Below are 27,541 nucleotides of genomic sequence, written 5' to 3'. Positions count from 1 at the left end.
TGAAAAGTTAAAAACTCTTTTAAACTAAAACAGCATTTGCTACTATATTTGAAAATGATCTATCTATCCAGTCGGACAAACACAGCATATGCTTTGTGTTACATCTCCTATTATTTCTTTCTTAATTTAGTAATGGAAAGTAAGTGAGGGGATATAGGAATATATAAATATACACATTTTCAAAGAAGGGACACATTCTACAAAGCACTGGGGATATTATATCCAAGAAGGAATTTGAATGCCACACTGATATGAAAAGTGGAAGTGGCATGGATGGAAAAATAAGTTCCAAGACCCTGGTAATATAATAAAAAGATACCGAGGAAAAACGTATGGAAAACTATATGTAGCGATTCTGGATCTTGCCACTTTCGGTGGGGGGCACCTTTAATTTATCTTTTGTCCTAAAACGTTTTGCTTATCACATTATGTTGTATAAATAAAATTGCAGGACAACTCTGTTAAAAAAAAAACACAAAACCTCTATTGACTTGGCTGTGCCATCTTTGCAAACACTTGTGTATTTAGGAAAGTAAATTATTTGCATGGAATTCTTAGGGATTTTAAAGCAGATGGGATGTGTCAATGGTTTGAATCTAGAAACAGATTCAGGAGCTAAAGTGTTAATGAACATGAAGGCATAGCTCAGAGATTCTGAGGTTAAGAGGAGGTGAGGGTGGTAGAGGACAGTGTTTTCGAAGCTTCTACCAGTAATTGCACACCTTGACCTGTGTCCACACAATCTTTTTTCCTATCTTGTCTCTCAATCTTTCACTTGTGCTCTGGGCCCCATCCATGCTTCTCATCAATAACTCCTCTCCCCTGGACCAATCCCTATCAGAATACAAACATGCTCTGATCTTTCCTGTCTTTGGGAAAGAAAACCCAAACCTTCTAGGTTTCCTCCACCAATCTCCCCCTCTTAGCTGAATTTGAGCGAGACAGAGATGTGTCTTTTTCCCTGCTGGCTGTCTCTCCTACTCATCCTAGCGGGAGTCGATATTGACTCTTCTGTACTATTTTCCTGAAATTAGCTATAGCAAGCGACACCCATTACATTGTGGTTGCCAAACCACAGGACATCTTCTGCCCTTATTTTCCTCTGCTTTCTCCACAAGATAGCACAAAAGGCCCTCATGGTCTGACCCCTATGTCTTTCTCCAGCTCATCTTTGTTCTCTCCTCTTTGATCACCAGGCTCCAGCCACACTTGTTTTGTCTTAGATCTTTGAACAAGTCTGGCTCTTTCCCTCCTCAGAGCCTATACGCTGCTTTCGTCTTGGCAGGAGACAGCTTCTCTCCACTCTGTGCATGATAATTTCTCACTCTTAGGTCTGAGCTTTAATGCCGTCTTCTTAGAGATGCTCCCCTGACCATTTTATTTAAACTCATCCCCCTAACTCTTCTCTCTCTCAGCTACCTGTTTCTAGGTGGCACTTACAATTTACTTTATATACTGTGTATTTATAGTCATGTGCTTACTTCTCATTTTCACTATCTTCCTTACTAGAATATAAACTCCATAAAGACAGGAACCATATCTATGCATTGTTCACCGTGGTATCTTTGTTACCTAGAACTGTGCTAGGGATTATCTATGAATGAGTAAAACTGGAACGAAATTAATTACAGTTTATATTATTACCATGCTATCATTCCAACAAATAGGTCTTGTTTTGAATTCAAATAGTTAAATGAAAGATGGTATTCTCAACCATTTTTTTAAAGTTTCATTTTTCTGGGCTTCCCTGGTGGCGCAGTGGTTGAGAGTCCACCTGCCGATGCAGGGGACACGGGTTCTTGCCCCGGTCCGGGAAGATCCCACATGCCGTGGAGCGCCTGGGCCCGTGAGCCATGGCCGCAGAGCCCGCGCGTCCAAAGCCTGTGCTCCGCAACGGGAGAGGCCGCAACAGTGAGAGGCCCACGTACCGCAAAAAAAAAAAAAGTTTCATTTTTCTTATATATGATACTTCTATAAATAAATTGTCTTTTCATTGAATTTTCATCCAAAAAATTGGGGTAACATTTAAAAAGCTTTGGATTTCATCGTAACACCCCACTTAACTGAATCTGAGTGCATTCAATTTAAATTAAGTAAAAGTGTGCACATTTATACACTATGAAAGATGCTAAAATCCCCTCACTCTCAAATCCACTCCTCTCCACTTGGTGACTTGAGTTCTGCCTTCCTTCCGAGCTTTAATGTCACATGATTTGGGTCACTCCCCTAAGTCTTCTTAGCTTGCAATTCCCGGTGTAATTGCAGCCAGAAGTTCAGGGTAATTTGAATGCTTTTGACAGGAATAGCTTTGGATAATCTTTTATTAATGTAATTAGCTTGGCTTAATTAAGGGTCAAATCTGAGGGGCTTTTCCAACCATTGCTATTCTATATTCTGCTTTAAAGGCTTTTAGTCTTTCCCAGGGTAGTTCCATTCCAGGACGGATAAATCCCGGCAGGACGTTCTGATCTGGTTCTGCCCCCAGAACACACAAACAGATAAATTCAACTTCAGCTCCACAGTCCTGGTGTTTTTCACTTAATCTTTTCCAAGCCTGCATTGTAGAGATGTTGCTTCTGCCCTGTTTTCATTTTATTCTCTCAGCCCCTTATTTTCTCTCTCTCTCTTTTTAAGCGCTAAAATCAAAACATTATCTTCAAAAGCTATTGATAACTACATAATATGTCCAGGAAGAGAGGAAGACTCTGACTGGGACACAGGGATTCTCCATTACTCCTCTCCTTCGGCACAGAAATTCTTAGAAAAGAGCTTCTTATCAATTAGAACTTTTAGTAAGCGTAGACAGTTACAGGATAGGAAACACATGAAAGAGTCTTCATTGATAGGGGAAGAACCTGGGCTGCTGAGAAAAGGAGGGCAGGTTGAAAGACCATTGAGAACAAGAGTTTGAGAGCGGCAAATTAATAGGAACACTTGGAATAGAAGAGAAGGTGAATTGCTGTGTTGACGTAAATAATGAACATGTAATATACTCATTCTTAGAGTTTCTTTGTCTTCATTTTAGTCCTACCATATACCTATGACACTGCGGACCATGTCCAGATTTGGTGGAGGACTTTCTTATTCACGGGGAGAAAAAAAATGTATGATCCTGATGAAATACTCCTTGCCTTCATGTCTTTTCCCCTCCAATTCATATTGTACCACGATTACTAAAACATGCCTTTCATCACGTCACTTTACTATTTGAGAATCTATAATGGTTCCTGTTGTTTCTTGTATAAAGTTTAGCCATATCATCCCATACTTTAATCACATCTAGCATTATTTCCCACTGCTTTCCAAATATACTCTTTGCTATCTCCCTTACTCCGGACTACTTCTTGGCTTTGTATTTTTAAGTTCATTTCTTTCACACACACGTATGTTTAATAGCAACAATAAGATCACTGGTAACCTACAGTGGATGACACAAATATAAATAAGCTATGTTTAATAATTTAGTGGGGGGTAAAAGTCCTAAAACTACACAAATTAACTATTTTCATGTAGTTCTTTGCCTGGAAGATCTTTCTTTTCTATTTATTATCATTATAATGTGAATTCATAGTGTTCACAGTTTTTAATCCTTTATGTTGTATGGTCTGTGATGATGCTTCTCAAGCTTCCATATGGGTAAGAATCATCTGGAGAACCTAAAAAAGAAGAAATTTCTGGACCTTACTTCTGAGGATTCTGGGTCAACATGTGTGGGTTGGGAACCTAGAATCTGGATTTCTAACAGGTTCCCAGGTGATGCTGATGCTAAGGGTGCAGGGGCCATACTTTGAGTCACTCTAGTTTATCCAATGACACTAAGAGGTAGATGGTGTTATCTCCAATATTCAAGTGGGAGAAAGATGCTCAAAGAAGCACAGTTGACTAATCAATGATCCTATGACTGGTAAATGACAACACGTCAACAGGTACCCTGAGCTGTGATCAAGTGTTACATTCCAACAATTTCGAACTATTTCTACTGCATCCTACTGCCTAGGCACAGTTTACACAGCTTGGAAAACTTAACTCTTATTCAGCTAGGCAAAAAAGTAAAGACTTTTGTTTGTGATCATTTTATCATTTATGATACTTACTGCCTACATCAGTAGTTCTCAGAGGGCAATTCACAGAACCTGTGGGCTATGGAAATCCTTTCTGGGTGTCTTAAAGGGCAAGGCTCTAATAATAATACTAAATAATACATAATAGTACTAAAATATTATTTGACTTTTTCATAAGGCTGACACTTGCAAGCATGGTGGAAAAAAATGGTGAGTAAAACTACTGGCACCTAAGCATGAATGCAGGAAGGGGTACCAAACTGTACTAGTAGTCGTTGTCTTTTTAATTGCCTACACTGTGGTTAAAACATGCCAGGTATGCCTAAGAATATCTTTATAAAGCAGTAAAGATTATTAATTTTATTAAATCTTGACCCTTGAGTGCATGTCATTTTAACATTCTGTGTGTCAAAATGGGAAATAGGCATAAAATAATTTGTGCTCCACTCATAGAAACAGACAGTAGATTGGTAGATGCCAAGGATGGGGGGGGATGGATGGGGGAAATGGGTGAAGGTGGTCAAAAGGTACATGCTTCCAGTTATAAGATGAATAAATTGTGGAGAGGTAATATACAGCGTGATGATAACAATAGTAGTTAACGACACTGTATTCTATATGAATAATTTGTGGGGGGGGTAACGTACAGCCTGGTGACTGTAGTTGACGACACTGTATTCTATATGAATAAGTTGCTAAGAGAGTAGATCTTAAAAGTTCTCATCACACACACACACATTTTATAAGTATGTGAGGTGATGGATGTGTTAACTAACTTTATTTTGGTAATCATTTTACAATATATACATGTATTAAATTATTACACTGTACACCTTAAACTTATACAATGTTATATGTCAATTTGTTTCAGTGAAGCTGGAAAAACATAAAATACTTTGGTTGCATACTGAAGTATGATGGTTGTCTCGAAGAAAAGCACTTATGTGTGTTTGAGTTACCAGCAGAACTAGCTGCTTTTTTCATGGCGCATCCTTTTCACTTGCAGGAACAACTGTCAGGCAAACTAGAGCTATTCTAATTTATTTGGCAGGCATATTCTTGAAAATATATGAAATGAGTATCATTTTAAGAAGCAATTGACATTGTTCACAATGAACAAATTTGAGGTTTCACACAAAAATTAGAAATTTAGAAAATTTGTATTCATGACCATTAGCTATAGTTTGCCAATACCTAAAGATTTTTCTAATGAGACTGGTAGTGATATTAATGAATGTCATCTTTTGAAACTGAGTAATGAAATGAGTCAGCATTTGGAAGATCTGCATAGCTCAGTGAACCAGTACTTTTCAAGTGACTAATGCATTATGTTACCAAATCATGCACAGTTCTTGAAAAGGTCCATTCGAAGTACAAGATAGACCAATGACTTCTAGTGTAACAGAACAGAAAAAGTTCATGGATATGATTTCCAATTTCACATTTTGGTGTTGTGTCAAAGAAGAATAACCATAATTATCTGGAAAGGCTATTAAAATACTTCTTCCTTTTCTAACAATGTATCTGTGTGAGGGCACATTTTTACCCCTACATTTCCAAACAACATATCACAACAAACTGCATACAGAAGAAGATATAAGGAATGAACTGAATTCTATTAAAGCCAGAAGTTAAAGAGAATTGAAAAAGTGTTCAACAATGACACTCTTCTCGCTGATGTATTTTGTTTTGGAAAATATAGTTGTTTTAAAATAAAAATATGTTATTTATCACATACAGTTGGTTTATTATTGTTATTTTAAGTCAGTCAGTAAACAAATATTTTAAGCTCTTAATTTTTTTTTTAATTTGATAAATATCATTAACTGAAACCTATAGACTTTTTAACAGTATAATGAGGTTTTTAGACGAAAACATTTGAGAATTGTTAGCCAATTCTATGAATTTTGGTCATTAATTACACTCAATATGTTAGTAGCAGGAAAGTAGAAATATCCTAACTTAAAAAAAAATCACTTAGATTTAGTCTTTGTGCAAATTAAAAGGAATTTTTGGTTGTAATGATAATTGCCTAGAATAAAGAATCTATTATGTAAAATACTTTTAATCATTTTTAAATTTGTCTTTTTAAATTAATAATACAAACACATAAATTTAAAAAATAAAATTATAATTTGAGTCCTGTCCTAATCTTTACTACTCCCAACTGCATTTTTAAAGAAATTTAGTTAATTTTATTATGATATATACTTGTAATAAAATCCTATGCAGCCATTAATGTTTTTCCTGTAGAAAAAAAAAAAAGGCAATTAGGTAACAAGTATTTTGCCTATGTTTTCCTCTAAGAGTTTTATAGTGTCCGGTCTTACATTTAGGTCTTTAATCCATTTGGAGTTTATTTTTGTGCATGGTGTTAGGGAGTGTTCTAATTTCATTCTTTTACATGTAGCTGTCCAGTTTTCCCAGCACCACTTATTGAAGAGGCTGTCTTTTCTCAATTGTACATTCTTGCCTCCTTTGTCATAGATTAGCTGACCATAGGTGCATGGGTTTAACTCTGGACTTTCTATCCTGTTCTATTGATCTTTCTGTTTTTGTGCCAGTACCATACTGTTTTGATCACTGTAGCTTTGCAGTATAGTCTGAAGTCAGGGAGTCTGATTCCTCCAGCTCCGTTTTTCTTTCTCAAAAATCTTCAACAGAATACTGGCAAACTGAATCCAAAAACATATTAAAAGGATCATACACCAAGATCAAGTGGGATTTACCCCAGGGATGCAAGTGTTCTTCAAAATATGTAGATCAGTGTGATACACCACATTAACAAACTGAAGAATAAAAACCATATGATCATCTCAATAGATACAGAAAAAGCTTTTCACAAAGTTTCACAACACCCATTTATGATAAAAACTCTACAGAAGTGGGCATAGAGGGAACATATCTCAACATAATAAAGGCCATATATGACAAACCCACAGCAAACATCCGTCTCAACTGTGAAAAACTGAAAACATTTCCAATAAGATCAAGAACAAGACAAGGATGTCCACTCTCTCCCCTTTTATTCAACATAGTTTTGGAAGCCCTAGCCACAACAATCAGAGAAGAAAAAGAAAGGAATCCAAATTGGAAGAGAAGAAGTAAAACTGTCACTGTTTGCAGATGACATGATACTACACATAGAAAATCATAAAGATGCTACCAGAAAACTGCTAGAGCTCATCAATGAATTTGGTAAAGTTGCAGGTAAAGTTGTAATTTTATACAAAATTAATACACAGATATCTCTTGCATTCTTATACACTAACAACAAAAGATCAGAAAGAAAAATTAAGGAAACAATCCCATTTATCGTCACATCAGAAAGAATAAAATACCTAGGAATAAACCTACCTGAGGAGGCAAAAGACCTGTACTCAGAAAACTATAAGATACTGATGTAAGAAATCAAAGATGACACAAACAGATGGAGAGATATAACACATTCTTGGATTGGAAGAATTAATATTGTCAAAATGACTCTACTACCCTAAGTAATCTACAGATTCAATGCAATCCCCATCAAATTACCAATGGCATTTTTCACAGAATTAGACCAAATAACCAACCCCTCAGGGAAAAACACATGAAAGGGTCTGCTTTCTGAGGAACCCAGGTTAAGACTCTCTGTATTTCTAAATAACTTGTTCAAACTTATATCTCCTGATTTTTCACTTTAAGACATTATGAATTGACTTTTTCATGAAAGATGAGGACCTAGTGGTTTTACATTTTCATTCACCACCCAATATATTTTCCCCCACTATCCCCTCTATATGTTCCATATGAATATCAGTGTTTATATTATTATAATTACCAAAATATAATTCATAGATGAGTCATATAGTATATTAGAATATATTTCTTTTCTTTTAAGTTACTTAATTTTTATGTACCTATAACTAATTAAACCCCACATTCTCTGATAGAACATTAAAACTAATTTCAATAGAGTCAAACACACCAAGGAATCTATTAGCTCAATTTGTGTGTGTGTGTGTGTGTGTGTGTGTGTGTGTGTGTGTGTGTGTGTGTAGGCTCATCCTTTCTGGAAACCTTCATATCCTCTTGCTCAAGTCAGAACTTGCTCTCTAGGTTTGCTGCTGAGCTGTCAGACTGGAGTATATTTTCACCATCATTATTAGAACTCATTTCACCCTTGTTTCTTAGATACTCTGTTTTCTGAATTTTATGTTGTCATCTTTCTTGGATTCTTCTCTTGCTTTTGTAGAACATATATCCAGTAACTTCCTGAGAAAGTATCTGGGAGGTAAATCTTTTGAGATTGCACAAGTCTGCATAAGTCTATCTACATTTACATGTTGATGGTCTGGCTAGGTATAGACTCCTAGGTTGACCATGCAGAATTATGTAGGCTTTCCTCCATCATCTTTCTATATTCCTCTTGAGAAATTTGATGGCATTCTGACTACTGGTTCTTTGTAAGTGACTATTTTTCTCTCTCTGCAAGCTTTTAGAATCTGCTCTTTACCTCAGGTGATTTGAAATATGAGGGTATGCCTTAGTGTGTGACTAGCTGTCTACCAAAATCCGTTCTTCCCTTCCATGTATAGAGTTGAAGCTGCAAAGAGGCTGAAAGACGAGAAACCTCACTTTCCAGTTCTTTGTGAAACTAAGTGTGGCCATATGACTAATTCTCACTAATGTATATGTTAGCAGAAGTGATGTGTGTGGGGGCCAAGGCTTTTATGAAATAGGTGTGCTTTCCCTTTGATATTTCTTTCCTTTCCCATAGGCTGGATGCAGATGGCAGTGGTGAACTAGGGGATGGCAGAACCACCAAATGGAATGACCATGGATGCCTGAATCATCCCATGGAGTAGACCTCCTCCCCCTCCTTGGCCTCCTATGTGACTGCGATATAAACTTCTATGTGTTTGAGCCATTATATACAAGGCTTAGAAACATATACAGATGGTCCTTGACTTATGGTTCAACTTATGATTTTTTGACTTTACAATGCTGTGAAAGCGATACGCATTCATTAGAAACTGTACTTCGAATTTTGAATTTTGATCTTTCTCCAGGTTAGTGATATGTGGTACAATCCTCTCTCGTGATGCTGGGCAGTGGCAGCCATGGGTCCCAGTCAGACATGCAGTCACGAGGGTGATTAGCCAATACACTTACAGCCATTCTGCTCTTCACTTTCGGTACAGTATTCAATCAACTACATGAGGTACTCAACACTTCATTAAAAATAGGCTTTGTGTTAGATGATTTTGCCCAACTGTAAGCTAACGTAAGTGTTCTGAGCCCTTTAAGGTAGGCAAGGCTAAGTTGTGATGTTTGGTAGGTTAAGTGTATTAAATGCATTTTAGACTTACAATATTTTCACCTTAGGATGGGTTTATCGTGAGCCTAACCTCATCGTTAAGTCAAGGAAGATCTGTATGTATATTCAGTCCAAAGCTCTTCCTGGGCTACTCATTCTTCATGAAAAAACTTTCTGTTAATTTCCCTGGAAAGTAACATTAAACTTTAAGATACTAAATTCTTCACTTAATCTATAGAATGTATTGCTCATATAAGTTGGAAACAAACTATGTGAATCAGATCCATCACTAAATTAATTGCTTAAGCTCTCCTGCCAGTTGGAAAAACCTCACTCCTGGACCTAGTTTTCCTCCTACCTGACCTAGTTTTCCTCCTAATTCAAATTAAAGAAGAAAAATGTTGGCTGTAGTGGATTAGAACCCAAAACACAACTTGTCTTTGTATTGTTCCACACAAATGTCTTTTCTATTAATTCACATTAAGTTACTTGAGGCAGAAGCTATGTTACATACTTCTTTTGCGTACCCTATCACCCCTCCAGGAGTAGTTTTTGAAGTTTTTTTCTAACCCATCAGTAACAGAATCTCCTGTCAAATATGCACACTTATTGAATCAGAATATCTGTGGAAGGGCCTTGGAATCAGACTTTTAAGGGTCATCCAAGGTGATTCTCATTGCTATAAAATTTGAAACCCACTGCCTTACAGGGTGCTAGGTAGTTTAGATACTTTTGAATCTTTGTTTAATTAAGTTAACATTAATCCTAAAATATATATCACTGACATTTATTTATGTAAAAAGAATTATGACAATAATCATTAGGCTTTGATAAGCAGAGTCTCCCATGATGCCTAAGTAATGATTTATATAGCTTCAGAGAAAATTCTTCAAAAATTGGGGCAGGAGGCTTCCGGGAAGATGGCAGAAGAGCAAGACGCGGAGATAACCTCCCTACCCACAGATACACCAGAAATACATCTACACGTGGAACAACTCCTACAGAACACCTACTGAACGCTGGCAGAAGACCTCAGACCTCCCTAAAGGCAAGAAACTCCCCACGTACCTGGGTAGGGCAAAAGAAAAAAAAGAGACAAAAGAATAGGGACGGTACCTGCAACAGTGGGAGGGAGCCGTGAAGGAGGAACGGTTTCCACACACTAGGAGCCCCTTCGCGGCCGGAGACTGCGGGTGGCGAAGGGGGAAAGCTTCGGTGCCATGGAGGAGAGCACTGCCACAGGGGTGCGGAGGGCACAGCGGAGAGATTCCCACACAGAGGGTCAGGCCCGACCGGCACTCACCAGCCCAATAGGCTTGTCTGCTCCCCCGCCGGGGCGGGCGGGACTGGGAGCTGAGGCTCGGGCTTTGCGCCGGGAGAGGACTGGGGTTGGCGGCGTGAACACAGCCTGCAGGGGTTTAGTGCACCACGGCTGGCCGGGAGGGAGTCCGGGGAAAAGTCTGGACCTGCCGAAGAGGCAAGAGACTTTTTCTTACCTCTTCGTTTCCTGGTGCGCGAGGAGAGGGGATTCAGAGCGCTGCTTAAAGGAGCTCCAGAGACAGGCGCGAGGCGCGGCTAACAACGCGGACCACAGAGACGGGCGTGAGACGCTAAGGCTGCTGCTGCCGCCACCAAGAAGCCTGTGTGTGAGCACAGGTCACTCTCCACACCCCGCTTCCGGGAGCCTGTGCAGCCCGCCACTGCCAGGGTCCCGGGATCCAGGGACAACTTCCCCGGAAGAACGCACGGTGCGCCTCAGGCTGCTGCAACGTCACGTCGGCCTCTGCCGCCGCAGGCCCGCCCCGCACGCCGTGCCCCTCCCTCCCCCTGGCGTGAGTGAGCCAGAGTCCCCGAAGCAGCTGCTAGTTTAACCCCGTCCTGTCTGAGCGAAGAACAGACGCCCCCCGACGACCTACACGCAGAGGCAGGGCCAAATCCAAAGCTGAGACCCTGGGAGCTGTGAGAACAAAGAAGAGAAAGGGAAATCTCTCCCAGCAGCCTCAGAAGCAGCAGATTAAAGCTCCACAATCAACTTGATGTACCCTGCATCTGTGGAATACATTAATAGACAACGAATCATCCCAAATTAAGGAAATGGACTTTGAGAACAAGATTTATGATTTTTTCCCCTTTTCCTCTTTTTGTGAGTGTGTATGTGTATGCTTCTGTGTGAGATTTTGTCTGTATAGCTTTGCTTCCACCATTTGTCCTAGGGATCTATCCGCCCGTTTTGTTTTTTTTTTTCTCTTAATATTTTTTTTTAATTTTAATAACTTTATTATATTTTATCTTACTTTATTTTATTTTACTTTATCTTCTCTCTTTCTTTTTTTCCTTCCTTCCTTCCTTCCTCCCTCCCTCCCTCCCTCCTTTCTTTCTTTCTTTCTACTTCTACTACTTCTTTCTTTCTACTTTTTCTCCCTTTTATCCTGAGCCGTGTGGATGAAAGGCTCTTGGTGCTGCAGCCACGAGTCAGTGCTGTGCCTCTGAGGTGGGAGAGCCAACTTCAGGACATTGGTCCACAAGAGACCTCCCAGCTCCACATAATACCAAATGGCGAAAATCTCCTAGAGATCTCCATCTCAACACCAGCACCCAGCTTCACTCAACGACCAGCAAGCTACAGTGCTGGACATCCTATGCCAAACAACTAGCAACACAGGAACAAAACCCCACCCATTAGCAGAGAGGCTGCCTAAAATCATAATAAGTCCACAGACACCCCAAAACACACCACCAGACGTGGACCTGCACACCAGAAAGACAAGATCCAGCCTCATCCACCAGAACACAGGCACTAGTCCCCTCCACCAGGAAGCCTACACAACCCACTGAACCAACCTTAGCCACTGGGGACAGACACCAAAAACAACGGGAACTATGAACCTGCAGCCTGCGAAAAGGAGACCCCAAACACAGTAAGATAAGCAAAATGAGAAGACAGAAACACACACCACAGATGAAGGAGCAAGATAAAAATCCACCAGACCTAACAAATGAAGAGGAAATAGGCAATCTACCTGGAAAAGACTTCAGAATAATGATAGCAAAGATGATCCAAAATCTTGGAAATAGAATAGACAAAATGCAAGAAACATTTAACAAGGACCTAGAAGAACTAAAGATGAAACAAACAACGATGAACAACACAATAAATGAAATGAAAAATACTCTAGATGGGATCAATAGCAGAATAACTGAGGCAGAAGAACGGATAAGTGACCTGGAAGATAAAATAGTGGAAATAACTACTGCAGAGCAGAACAAAGAAAAAAGAACGAAAAGAACTGAGGACAGTCTCAGAGACCTCTGGGACAACATTAAACGCACCAACATTTGAATTATAAGGGTTCCAAAAGAAGAAGAGAAAAAAAAAGGGACTGAGAAAATATTTGATGAGATTATAGTTGAAAACTTCCCTAATATGGGAAAGGAAATAGTTAATCAAGTCCAGGAAGCACAGAGAGTCCCATACAGGATAAATCCAAGGAGAAACACGCCAAAACACATATTAATCAAACTGTCAAAAATTAAATACAAAGAAAACATATTAAAAGCAGCAAGGGAAAAACAACAAATAACACACAAGGGAATCCCCATAAGGTTAACAGCTGATCTTTCAGCAGAAACTCTGCAAGCCAGAAGGGACTGGCAGGACATATTTAAAGTGATGAAGGAGAAAAACCTGCAACCAAGAGTACTCTACCCAGCAAGGATCTCATTCAGATCTGATGGGGAAATTAAAACCTTTACAGGCAAGCAAAAGCTGAGAGAGTTCAGCACCACAAAACCAGCTCTACAACAACTGCTAAAGGAACTTCTCTAGGCAAGAAACACAAGAGAAGGAAAAGACCTACAATAACAAACCCAAAACAATTAAGAAAATGGGAATAGGAACATACATATCGAAAATTACCTTAAATGTAAATGGACTAAATGCTCCCACCAAAAGACACAGATTGGCTGAATGGATACGAAAACAAGACCCATATATTTGCTGTCTACAAGAGACCCACTTCATACCTAGAGACACATACAGACTGAAAGTAAGGGGATGGAAAAAGATATTTCATGCAAATGGATACCAAAAGGAAGCTGGAGTAGCAATTCTCATATCAGACAAAATAGACTTTAAAATAAAGACTATTAGAAGAGACAAAGAAGGACACTACATAATGATCAAGGGATCAATCCAAGAAGAAGATATAACAATTGTAAATATTTATGCACCCAGCATAGGAGCACCTCAATACATAAGGCAAATACTAACAGCCATAAAAGGGGAAATCGACAGTAACACATTCATACTAGGGGACTTTAACACCCCACTTTCACCAATGGACAGATCATCCAAAATGAAAATAAATAAGGAAACACAGCTTTAAATGATACATTAAACAAGATGGATTTAATTGATATTTATAGGACATTCCATCCATAAACAACAGAATACACATTTTTCTCTAGTGCTCATGGAATATTCTCCAGGATACATCATATCTTGGGTCACAAATCAAGCCTTGGTAAATTTAAGAAAATTGAAATTGTATCAAGTATCTTTTCTGACCACAACGCTATGAGACTAGATATCAATTACAGGAAAATATCTGTAAAAAATACAAACACATGGAGGCTAAACAATACACTACTTAATAATGAAGTGATCACTGAATAAATCAAAGAGGAAATAAAAAAATACCTAGAAACAAATCAGAATGGAGACACGACGACCCAAAACCTATGGGATGCAGCAAAAGCAGTTCTAAGAGGGAAGCTTATAGCAATACAATCCTACCTTAAGAAACAGGAAACATCTCGAATAAACAACCTAACCTTGCACCTAAAGCAATTAGAGAAAGAAGAACAAAAAAACCCCAAAGTTAGCAGAAGGAAAGAAATCATAAAATCAGATCAGAAATAAATGAAAAAGAAATGAAGGAAACGACAGCAAAGATCAATAAAACTATAAGCTGGTTCTTTGAGAAGATAAACAAAATTGATAAACCATTAGCCAGACTCATCAAGAAAAAAGGGAGAAGACTCAAATCAATAGAATTAGAAATGAAAAAGGAGAAGTAACAACTGACACTGCAGAAATGCAAAAGATCATGAGAGATTACTACCAGCAACTCTATGCCAATAAAATGGACAACCTGGAAGAAATGGACAAACTCTTAGAAATGCACAACCTGCCAAGACTGAATCAGGAAGAAATAGAAAATATGAACAGACCAATCACAAGCACTGAAATTGAAACTGTGATTAAAAATCTTCCAACAAACAAAAGCCCAGGACCAGATGGCTTCACAGGCGAATTCTATCAAACATTTAGAGAAGAGCTAACACCTATGTTTCTCAAACTCTTCCAAAATTTAGCAGAGGGAGGAACACTCCCAAACTCATTCTATGAGGCCACCATCACCCTGATACCAAAACCAGACAAGGATGTCACAAAGAAAACTACAGGCCAATATCACTGATGAACATAGACGCAAAAATCCTCAACAAAATACTAGCAAACAGAATCCAACAGCACATTAAACGGATCATACACCATGATCAAGTGGGGTTTGTTCCAGGAATGCAAGGCTTCTTCAATATACACAAATCAATCAACGTGATACACCATATTAACAAACTGAAGGAGAAAAACCATATGATCATCTCAATAGATGCAGAGAAAGCTTTTGACAAAATTCAACACCCATTTATGATAAACAGCCTCCAGAAAGTAGGCATAGAGGGAACTTTCCTCAACATGATAAAGGCCATATATGACAAACCCACAGCCAACATCGTCCTGAATGGTGAAAAACTGAAAGCATTTCCACTAAGATCAGAAACAAGACAAGGTTGCCCACTCTCGCCACTCTTATTCAACATAGTTTTGAAGTTTTAGCCACAGCAATCAGAGAAGAAAAGGAAATAAAAGGAATCCAAATCAGAAAAGAAGAAGTAAAGCTGTCACTGTTTGCAGATGACATGATACTATACATAGAGAATCCTAAAGATGCTACCAGAAAACTACTAGAGCTAATCAGTGATTTTGGTAAAGTAGCAGGATACAAAATTAATGCACAGAAATCTCTGGCATTCCTATACACTAATGATGAAAAATCTGAAAGTGAAATCAAGAAAACACTCCCATTTACCATTGCAACAAAAAGAATAAAATACCTAGGAATAAACCTACCTAAGGAGACAAAAGACCTGTATGCAGAAAATTATAAGACACTGATAAAAGAAATTAAAGATGATACAAATAGATGGAGAGATATACCATGTTCTTGGATTGCAAGAATCAACATTGTGAAAATTACTCTGCTACCCAAAGCAATCTACACATTCAATGCAATCCCTATCAAACTACCACTGGCATTTTTCACAGAACTAGAACAAAAAATTTCACAATTTGTATGGAAACACAAAAGACCCCGAATAGCTAAAGCAATCTTGAGAACGAAAAACGGAGCTGGAGGAATCAGGCTCCCTGACTTCAGAGTATACTACAAAGCTACAGTAATCAGACAGTATGGTGCTGGCACAAAAACAGAAAGATAGATCAATGGAACAGGATAGAAAGCCCAGAGATAAACCCATGCACATATGGTCACCTTATCTTTGATAAGGGAGGCAGGAATGTACAGTGGAGAAAGGACAGCCTCTTCAATAAGTGGTGCTGGGAAAACTGGACAGGTACATGTAAAAGTATGAGATTAGATCACTCCCTAACACCATACACAAAAATAAGCTCAAAATGGATTAAAGACCTAAATGTAAGGCCAGAAACTATCAAACGCTTAGAGGAAAACATAGGCAGGACAATCTATGACATAAATCACAGCAAGATCCTTTTTGACCCACCTCCTAGAGAAATGGAAATAAAAAGAAAAATAAACAAATGGGACCTAATGAAACTTCAAAGCTTTTGCACAGCAAAGGAAACCATAAACAAGACCAAAAGACAACCCTCAGAATGGGAGAAAATATTTGCAAATGAAGCAACTGACAAAGGATTAATCTTCAAAATTTATAAGCAGCTCATGCAGCTCAATAACAAAAAACAAACAACCCTATCCAAAAATGGGCAGAAGACTTAAATAGACATTTCTCCAAAGAAGATATACAGACTGCCAACAAACACATGAAAGAATGCTCAACATCATTAATCATTAGAGAAATGCAAATCAAAACTACAATGAGATATCATCTCACACCAGTCAGAATGGCCATCATCAAAAAATCTAGAAACAATAAATGCTGGAGAGGGTGTAGAGAAAAGGGAACCCTCTTGCACTGTTGGTGGGAATGTAAATTGATACTGCCACTGTGGAGAACAGTATGGAGATTCCTTAAAAAACTACAAATAGAACTACCATATGACCCAGCAATCCCACTACTGGGCATATACCCTGAGAAAACCATAATTCAAAAAGAGTCATGTACCAAAATGTTCATTGCAGCTCTATTTACAATAGCCCAGAGATGGAAACAACCTAAGTGTCCATCATCGGATGAATGGATAAAGAATCTGTGGCACATATATACAATGGAATATTACTCAGCCATAAAAAGAAATGAAATTGAGCTATTTGTAATGAGGTGGATGGACCTAGAGTCTGTCATACAGAGTGGGGTAAGACAGAAAGAGAAAGACAAATCCCGTATGCTAACACATATATATGGAATTTAAGGGAAAAAAATGTCATGAAGAACCTAGGGGTAAGACAGGAATAAAGACACAGACGTACTAGAGAATGTACTTGAGGATATGGGGAGGGGGAAGGGTAAGCTGTGACAAAGCAAGAGAGAGGCATGGACATATATACACTACCAAACGTAAGTTAGATAGCTAGTGGGAAGCAGCCGCATAGCACAAGGAGATCAGCTCGGTGCTTTGTGACCACCTAGAGGGGTAGATAGGGAGGGTGGGAGGGAGGGAAACGCAAGAATGAAGAGATATGGGAACATATGTGTAACTGATTCACTTTGTTATAAAGCAGAAAGTAACACACCATTGTAAAGCAATTATACTCCAATAAAGATGTTAAAAAAAAGAAAAGTGAAGACATGCCAGCTCGCACCTCCTCTTCTCCAAGGCCTGCTTGATAGTTGATGGAGGGAGAGGTGGGTGTTCACTCTGCTATGATTTGCCTACAATTCACAGACATGAGAACAGCCAAGTCCTAAGGAGTTTGGAAGTAAGAAAACCAGGCAAAACTCAAACTCATTCTAAAATTTCTTCTTAGATTTCTGTCTTTCTGTGGAGAGAAGATATCCTACTAATTCCATCCTTAAGGTTACGGGAGCATCTCTTCTTGACATTAGGATTTTCCCAAACCCAGGAGTTATATGTTTACTTACTTTCCACTTTCCACTTCCCATATGTTGCTTAAATTTGCAGAATCAAATGATAGATAATTATTAGCTAAACTTCACTCTCATTCTAAGAAATCTAAATAAGTATTACAAAGCTTCAAGGCAACCCATAATGTTTATTTAGCATTTATTTGACTAACTGCTGTACTGTACTTACTTCACACGTTACAAATTCTCTATCACAGAACACAGGTCTTTGTTTAAAGTTCTTGGTGCATTTTCCTCAACCCAGGTCACTGGGGAGAAACATTCTGTGGATCCTCAAGATAAACAATCTTATTTGGGAAAGGGATTCTTAGCTGTAGTCATTCTCTAAAGCCTGGAGATGTGATTTCCCTTCTCCCTCTCTTTTTTTCCTTTATAAATTCCTCTCTTTACCCTGGAATTCAAGAATTTGAGTACCTTCTCCAGCCTGTCTGACCAGCATCCCAAAGTCAACATCCCAGTTACGCCCGATTCCCTACGGCTTAACTGCTGCCGTCCCCCAACGGGACCCTCACACAATCTGTCCTGTTACAGGAAGCAGGAGCTCCGTGCTTTCCAGCTACGCAGGCAGAACCAAACAAGCCAGCGAACTTGTTGCCTCTATAACTATCACACACTATACCTAACCATCTACTTTCAAAATATTCCCAGAATTTGACTGCTTGTCGCTCCTCCACTGATACCACACTGCTCGAAGCCCTTGTCATTTCTTATCTCAATTCCCGCAATATCCAGTGATCTGGTCTCCCCGCCTCTGCTTCTACTGCGTACACAGTCTATTCTCCAAGAGCAGAGAGACGCTCTTAACACGTAATTCACCTGGTGTCCCTCCTCTGCCCCAAAATGCTCCAGGTCTCCCGTGTGTGTCCTCACACCTGCCTCCAGCGCCCTCTCAGCCCTGCCTGCTGCTGCGGGCCCCCTCATCTCTGACCGTGCTCGATGCCTCGTCTCCCCTTGAAAGAGCACGCAGGACACTACTGCGGGGTTTTCTTGTTCCCTGTCTGGAGTGTTTCTCCCCAGATATTAACAAGGCCAACTCCCTTGTTTCCTTCAGGTTGCTGCTCCCATGTTACCTTGCCTGAGACGTCTCTGACCACTTGCATAAAATAGCAAATCCTGCCTCTACAGGATTATCCCAACACAGCCTAGTCACTCTACTTTGCTTCATTTTTTTTTTTTCCTGTATCACTTATCCCCGTCCATCTCATCCCATTCACTGAGGGATGGCCCAATGCTTTGCTCACCCTGTATTCCCTGTGACTAAAACCATGCTTGTCACTGGCACGAAGTAGATAATAAATATTTGACCAAAACATCTGCCAAGTGTCTTTTACCCCCCGATGTTGCCTGGAACCTACATAGTAAGAGCCCTTTCAAACTAGTGAAATTTTCCCCTAGTATTTAGTGAGTGTGCCTTCCTGAGTCTGTTTCCATTTTTTCCCCTATGGTTCTTCACATTAAATATCCTAAACTTGTCTTCGAGGTGCTTTCATTTTTGCTACCATCTCCATATCTTTGGGTTTTGCTTTTCTAAAGATAAATAACGACTATGACACATATTCCAGGCCACTAATCTGGTCCTCGAGAGGGGCCATTTCCCTCTTTCCTACCACACTTCAGTGCGTCAGGTTTTTAATTTCTGGAAAGTTTATCTTACACCAATTTCCTCACGTGCTTTTTCAAAATTAAAGTTGTCCTTGATCTCTACAGCAATTCTTTTTTTACCACTACCCATTTCTGAGGGTTCTTTCTCTCTAGATACCGGCTACTTAAGTTTTATGTAGACTATTTTCCTTTGTCAACTCATTCACCCTTCGGCATAAGTCAAACTGGGATACTCTGAGTGCCGTAAACCTGTGAGCAATAGAAGCCAGTGACCTGGGCTTCCGCGGGCTGATGGGGGGTTAGCCAGCAAACTGTCAGCCCCCAGCAGAGGCAGGAGGTCAGTCTCCTCCAACTCATTTCCTCCGTCTACAAGAACCTCCTCCTCCCAGCCTCGCAGGAAGACACGGAAGTGAGTCCGCCACGCAGCAGCCCAGCAGGGGCTTGGGAGTGGAGTCTGCCTGGTGCCACCCGTGTGGACTACACCACTTTCCAAGTCCAGGGAACTCTGAGAGCGAGGCTCTCACATCTTCAAGCCATACCCCTAGAACCGCATTCACGTTGAAGATGAAAGGTGCAACCAAGTTTAAACGTGGGTGGCAAGGGGTAAGTACAAGGTGACAGGATGAAGATGCAAGCTAGGGAGTAAACAGTAAGAACGCAAAACTCACGACACTGGGGGAGGTTGTAGGAGAACACGTATGAATGGGCAGTTTCCCTGATGGGGGGGCAGGACGTTTAAACCATCGTTGACAGGAGGGAAGAAAAACAAAGAATGCTTATTATTGTGCACACTTGTTTGTGAGATACAGTCCCGGAAGTTCATGGCTTCTGCTTCCTCTATCAAGAAGAGGTAGGGTCACTTCTGGGTAGAGACAATCAAGTAAAGCAGGATCACAGCTGGATCATACTTAACTAAAGATTTGGTGGGAGAGTGAGGAAGGAGGAAAAACTTGCAATAATATCAAGAGAAGGCCTAAAACCTCATGCTAACAAAGAAACCGAGGAAAGAAACAGATTCAGGCAAGATTTAGATTAGGCTCAAATGAGCATGGAACCCACTTCTTTGTAGGAAAAGAAAGCTGACATCATTCGAAGAACCCTCATCCAAAATCCATAACAAAGCAAACTGAGGAAATAAAGAGGCTCCCATAGAATAAAAACAATGAAAACCCCTCAGGAATGAAAAACCCCTTCCAACCACGAGTACCCCCAGGGGTTCCTTCTCCCAGCACCCTGCATACAGTCTGGGAACTGATCCCTGTGCTCTCCCTTAGTAGGGAGCTGCGAGTACCACCGCAGGGAGTGGGGGTGGGGGTGACCTCGGAAGAGGGCAGAGCTCAGGTCTTCCAACAAAGATTTTACCATCCTCAGGATTGCTGGGCTCCAGAAACTAGGAGAACTAGCCTCACAGGGGAGCAAAGAGGGACAAGTCTCAGAGTAGGCAGGAAGCCCACAGGCAGAATTTGCACTTAGGAACATCAAAGCTCTCATAATCTGTGCTAATGGGACAAATACATAACATTTTTAAAACAACTTGGAGGGGGTGTTGAAATGATCTATACCTTTTTATTTTAAATCTCAAAAAAATACCTAAATGTACATTCACTGATCTCTTGATATAATGCCAAGGTTTTTGTTTGCAGCGTGGATTCTTTAAAGCTCGTGCACGATCTTCTTGTCGCCATCAACGCGAGTCCCTAGCCTGTGGCTGTCCTCCCTGTCACCCCAGTTCTTGTTGTCATTCTAGATTAGTTCAACACTCACATTAATAACCATTGCCTCACAGATCCTTGACTCTTTATCTCAAAAGATCTCCTATCTCGGCTTCTTCCAAGGTCTTGACTTTTTCTCATCAATATTCTATCACCTCTGAAATCTTGATTTCACACATCCCATCCTCTGGCCTTCTCATCTTTCAGGCTCACTTTTAGCTTCATTTCACTAAAGGTTTCAGTTCACGGTCGGTGCCACTTTCCCCAATCCACCACCTCCTTTCCATCATTTATTCATTAAAGGGCTTACTTAGATCCCGTGTTCTGGTCCAATAATCATCACCTTGCGAGCATCTTTAACTCCCTGGCCTGCTTCTACTTCCATCAAAAGTTAAAAATCTAACTATTTGCTTTCTCTACACCTGCAGGTAAATGCTGCTGGAGGGGTGGGGGGAAATATATATATCTCTCTCTCACCTTACAGGTCTTTGCCTAGTTTCACTTAAATTTATGACTGAAACCCCAAAAGGAAACATCACTGCCCAAAACCTACTATATTGGAGTTCCCAAATAATTTCTTCTTTCTCCTCAAATTCCTACATCAACTTGCTTTAAACTACATTAATGCTCCTCAATTTATTTTATTTCATCATCAGTAACTATTATTCTTCCTTTTTGTACTCAGTGGTGCATTATGGAATAAAAATACATAACTAAGAATACAAATTCTTTAAAATCAAGAACACCATAAACATTAGCGATGCCCAACTGTGCTAAAATAACTGAACGAGCACGAACAAGCTCATCTGATCTCCCCCAACCATCAACACTGACTTGACAAACCTTCACATTATTCCATTTTAAAGAGAAACATGTTCATATTATTTAACAAATTTAAAAAGGAAAATCGATGCCATTACCACATTTACATCTTTAACACTGTGAACTGCAGGATGGCAGCTCTTCTGTGAGTATACATTACCATATTTTATCACAGTGAATGTTGTATGACCAAATGTGTTTCCATTTGGATTTTTTGTAGCAAATGAAGCACAGCCCAATAAAACATCCAAATGTGATAAACAGAATCTCTCAGATGCCTTCTGTTTCATATGGCCTCAGCCCTACTGACATCAGTTACATCAGTTACATTCTATAGATGAGGGTGAATTATAAACTATTAATAATTCTATGCCAAAGGATCTACAAATAATGATGAGACAGACTCAACAACACAGCCTTCTCCAGAGCTATTTTTAATGTTTTTTATGGTCATTTAAGAAAATTGAGAGGAAAAGTCTTCTAACCCACCATAAATGCTGATCATTATACAATCAAATAGGAAAAGTGTTTTAGAAAATGACAGAAAAAAAGCTTATTTGGCAATGTGCTGTTATTTATATACTAGTACCTTTAAGCCCTAAAAAAGTTCAACATTTACAACTCAGGCTATATCTATTTTAGTTATGTGAAAGCTCACCCAAGAGCAGATGATCAAAGGAACAGAGAGCAGAATAAAATACATATTTAGTGGGCACTTATGAATTGGATGGAAATTAAGTTCGAATATGGCCCATTAAACTCTTCATTAAAGAAATTTTGCTGCAGAAGATTCACATATTATTACTGGCACCGCCACTATGCTGCTGCTGCTGCTGATTTGATTATGTGGGAGTACAGTTTGTTTTGAAACTATTAAATGTTAAATTAAAATCAGGATGCTCAAACTGTAAAGATAATGTCATTTACCAGGATACACTCTTAATTCTATTACAAGGATATAGGAAATGTGACCATAACCAAGCTATAAGTTCAGCCGAGCACATAGCTTATCTTTATGAAGAACTATGAGTCTCTGTATTATTAAACTCATTAACAGAAAAGGTGACTATAAATGTACTTAACTCAGTAGTTTTCAAAGTGAAAACTTACTGTATTTATTTCCGAAACAGAGGAATACTATGCCTGAAAAATCCGATGAATCATTTTATGTAAAGACTTTCATCATCTACATCCTACCCCGCAGTACAGTTTCTGTCTTCTTGGCTGAACGTGATTTTTCTGGTGGGGCATGGGGGCACGGGGAGGGTAGTATTAAAGTACCACAAAATGTTTTATTCACAATTAAACCCAGAGACTTAAAAATCCACTGATGTTAAATCAGAATGAGTACAACACTTTATCAGGTTACACCGCCCAAATTTAAACTCTACTCAAGAACCACTTTGCTTGAGAAATAATAAAATCGGTGGCTAGACAATCACTTCTAGTGCCTACACCATGTACATGAACCACATTACATATTAAAGCACTTTAATCAAACTTGGAGGTTAAGTCGCTTTTAGTAAATGTAAAGTGGATAGAAATGGAATTCAATGGCAAACAAAATTCTCAGAGATAGGTCATTTACTTAAATTTGACATAGTATCACCCCACTTTTTGAATTTTGGCAATAAAACTGGTTTTATTTCATTAGCTTTACTCATTTAAATGGCACGCATTTATAACTCCCAAGATACTCGTATAAACACTACCTAAAATAATACATAAAAAACCAAACAGATCAATAACCTGAAAGTGTTATTACCTATTATGCATTTACTAAATATAATTCTTTATACATCTATTATACATTTTTAATTTTTCCTTAGTTATTATTCCAACATATGAATATAGAAACCATGCTGGGGTCAATATATATCCAAATGTGGCAATGAGTTGGCCAGAACATATAGGACATGGCATTTCAAAATTTCTAATGCAATTCTTATGTCAAATTCAGTCATTTCTCCCCTTTTTATTTCTAAAGTTAATATACCATGGTTAGAGTAATCAGTTGAATATCAAATCCAAGTGAATCATAAAAGTTCAGTCACGTAATATTAAGGCTAATGTGATTAAATTTATTTTTCATGTTTCCTTTAATTTTGACCAGCTTTTGTAATGGCTGCATTTGTAATATTATAAAATAAACTGTTGGTCTCAAAAAATTTTATAAACGAATTAGTTTGACAACTAAGACTCATATAATAGTTATCTGGCAAAGTGGCACTTTATTCCTGGCCACATATGTATATCTTATCATCACTGTTCCTACTGTTGACACCAATAAAATGAAATTGTTATGTAGTAAGAAATATGGCAACTAAATACCCCTCCCCACCCTCCAAAAAAGAACAATGTCATCACTTTAATTTTATTAGGAGTCACAAAATTTTTTATTTAGGAAAAATATTTCCTTCAATGTTTATTAGATAATGAATCTTATTTAAATGAATAATTTACTTTTACTTTTCTGTGTAGACCAATTAAAAAGTATGCCTCTTTCCTTTCATAAGCAAATTCTATTTGTCTAATTCTGCATGGCAGATAAGAAATTAATACTTTATTTCCTTCTACCTTAAAAATTAATTATGAATTTTCCTCATTATGAATTAGTTATTTCTGTACGGACTGTTGTCACGCTGCTGTTAAAAAAAAAAGTTAGTAAAGGATATGAACACATGGGAAACAAACCATAAACTATAATACTAGTTTATAAGGAAATATATTAAACATTGTTTAAATATTAAACAGCAAAATATTCGTATATTAAATAAATAAGACTTGAATTTGTCTTGTGGAACTATAGGCCAATACCACCAATAATGGGGATGGTCTAGTGCAAAAGGTGGCCACAAAAGAAAAAAAACACAAAAAACAAAAATAGGAGGAGACGACACAACATTTAATACTGGCATTGTTTTCGTAACAAATTGAGCCAGTGATTTTCGATCCTTTCTCAACATAAAATACCTGAAGAACAACTTTTTAAAAATACTGATGAACAGGTCTCATCCCATACAAATTAAATCAGAAACAGGATTCAGGCAACGGAATTTTTTAAAGGCCCCCAAATGATTCTAACGTACAGTCAGGGTTGAGAGCTGCTGACTGAAACCCACAAGCTTCTTACTGTTGCCTGACTCAGAAAAGGTGTCCTACGAATGAAGAAAAGGCGCTTTCTTTTACTGGTGAGACAAGACAAGGGTGTCTCCAGTTACTTATGGGTAAGTCAAACTTACTAATGCATACTTCCTTTCCATTAAAATATCTGCATAGGACTCTTCATTCCCTACAGGGAATTACAATTACAATTCTGTATTTTTAAACTCCAAGACCAAGTAGAGTCAAAGTACTTTTTTGTAATAAATCAGTTACACTGAGAATCCATCACTCATTCGTGCACATAAATATGTACTGAATGCCTACTGTGTGCAAGGCACTGTGACAGGTGCCGCTACAGGACCTGGAGCCATGAGAGGATGAAGAGTGATGGGCTGGAAGCTTTTTTCCTTAGAATTAACGGCTATAAAATGAATTACATGGACCTAATTAAGGGAATGAAGGTCAAAAAAAAAAAAAAAGGAAAAGAAAAAGACAAAAAGTACATACTAAGGGTTTGATTTTCAAATACATGAAACAGCATATTTGTACTTTTCCTAATGTTATTTCCAGAGCCTCTGAATACACGTAAGGCAAATTCAAGATAGAAAAATAAACCCTGTTTAAAGTAGATGTTCCCAATTTTAACCACACTCTATAAATTTCATACATAAGTATAAATACTAAAAATCTTTATAGAAAGGTAGTTCATGTCCACTTGTAGTAGTCTTAACAAGTAATCTTACATTAAAATATTACAGATTCTAGTCCTTGACTATTTCATCACGGAGAAAGTTTATACAACACAATTTATTTTGAAAACAGATTTATATGCTGAGAAATTCTAATGTGAACAAATTTGAGTTTTCTTTTCAAGAAGAGAGGATGCAGAGAAGCGAAGAAAGGGGTGGGGGGCAGAGTCTGTTCAAACCTTATAAATATCCTAAAATCTAATAATTTAAAATGCTGACTGCTTTCTTCCTCAGGAACCTAGTGAATTCCATATGAATAAATACTTTTTCTGTTCATTATTGGCATGGACTTTTTTGGTTACTTAAAAAATAAATATTAAGTGCTTCTCATTTTTACGATAGCATTAAATTTCAAAATGAGGCTAGGTAATGTCAGCTTAACGTAAGAAAGAGCTAAATGTATACATAAAATATGTTAACCTACGAGAGATTCCTGGGGTGGGAAATGACATAAGATGAATGATCAGCAACAATTCTAGTGGCAAAAACTCTTTAGGGGAGTAAAGGTTCCAAAAGCTGCTTTTAAGTAATAAAAGGTGGATCAAGACTCAAGAAAAACGCTCATTCGTTTTACCTTGGATGCAACACTCTGTCTAACGTACAGAAGTAGTAAAATATTTTACTAAGTTAAAATATAGGTTTTATATTTTATACGATATTGAATACGCACATAAAAATACCAGTGTTTTTATCTTGTTTCTGTTCAGACACTTAATTAAGCAAATATGTTCTTTGGTGTCTGGGAGAGTTTATCAATATTTAAAGATAATGGAAGATAAGAACATGCCTAGAAACAGAAGACTCAAAATCCTATACCATACAAAGAATCAAAGGTGGACTTATGAGAAAAGACAGAGTTACACTGCAGTAGGACTACTACATTTCTTTCCCCCAAATCATACTCTGGCTCCCAAAATAAAAAGTACTATAGCCTATAAGGTTTTTAATCTGTGTTTTGAGATTTTTCAAGTGGAAAGATATCACAGATAGAAATATATCATTCTAAGTTTTAAAATTACCAAAGTCAGTGAGAAGAATGTACATTCATTAAATGTATTCATTTTAAGTAAAGAAGTCTTGAAAAGCCGAACAGTTCAACCAAAGGTGATGAATTGTTCTTGATTTTTCATTATTCCTTTTTAAATAGAGAAAGTACAGATATAGTACATATACAGGCTGACATTTTGATTCATTCAAAATAGTCACATCCCTTTGCTTGGTTTTGGAAGTTCCAGAGATTAAAATTAATACCATTCATAACACAGTATTCTCAATAAAAGGAATTATAGAGCAATGAAAAATCAGAAGATGGCTTAGAGAGCCTTATAACCTCTACATATACACACTTTTGTAACCTGTATTTATTTTCTAAAGAAACAAATTTTAAGTAATGCTACTTTAACCAATGGAGAAAAAAATTCTATCAAAATATACAATTTCCATTACAGACTAGAAGGCTAATATTAAAAAAATAGTTGTAAGCCAAAAAGTTTGCTTATATGACAGGCATCATCCCTTTGAAGCATAAATCATCAAATAAGGTTTTATAAAAGATCGATCTGTGACCTTCTTCATTGATAAATTCATAAAGCTTGAGTCCCAGTCTCTAGATCACGGTGTATCCATGCTTCTTAATCCAGATTTCCAGAAAAGCGGGAAAACAAGTAATTCAGAATCTCAAGTGGGATTTGTGCTTTACCATGTACCTGAAAAATAATATTATAATAGGTTATAATGATTATAAGAATTCTAGAAGTTTTAGAATATTACATGTAAAAATAAGTTGACATTTTTTAAAACTTAAAATCAACACTGGAATAGGAT

At 38.1% G+C, this 27,541-nt stretch overlaps 1 protein-coding gene across 1 annotated transcript in view; it reads right to left on the bottom strand.

The window, feature by feature from the left end:
- Nucleotides 1-22,294: 22,294 nt before the first annotated feature.
- Nucleotides 22,295-27,541, bottom strand: part of CDC73 (cell division cycle 73) — a 92,298-nt gene continuing 87,051 nt past the window's right edge. Inside the window, exon 17 of the mRNA XM_004275835.3 lies at nt 22,295-27,423. Within this exon, the coding sequence (XP_004275883.1) occupies nt 27,387-27,423 (37 nt within the window). The 3' untranslated portion in view covers nt 22,295-27,386. The remainder of the gene's footprint in view (nt 27,424-27,541) is intronic.

This window comes from Orcinus orca, chromosome 1, assembly GCF_937001465.1.
Source record: "Orcinus orca chromosome 1, mOrcOrc1.1, whole genome shotgun sequence".
Classification (NCBI taxonomy): Eukaryota; Metazoa; Chordata; class Mammalia; order Artiodactyla; family Delphinidae; genus Orcinus; species Orcinus orca.
The sequence above is the reverse complement of the archived record's forward strand: the minus strand, read 5'-3'. Positions and strand labels throughout refer to the sequence as shown.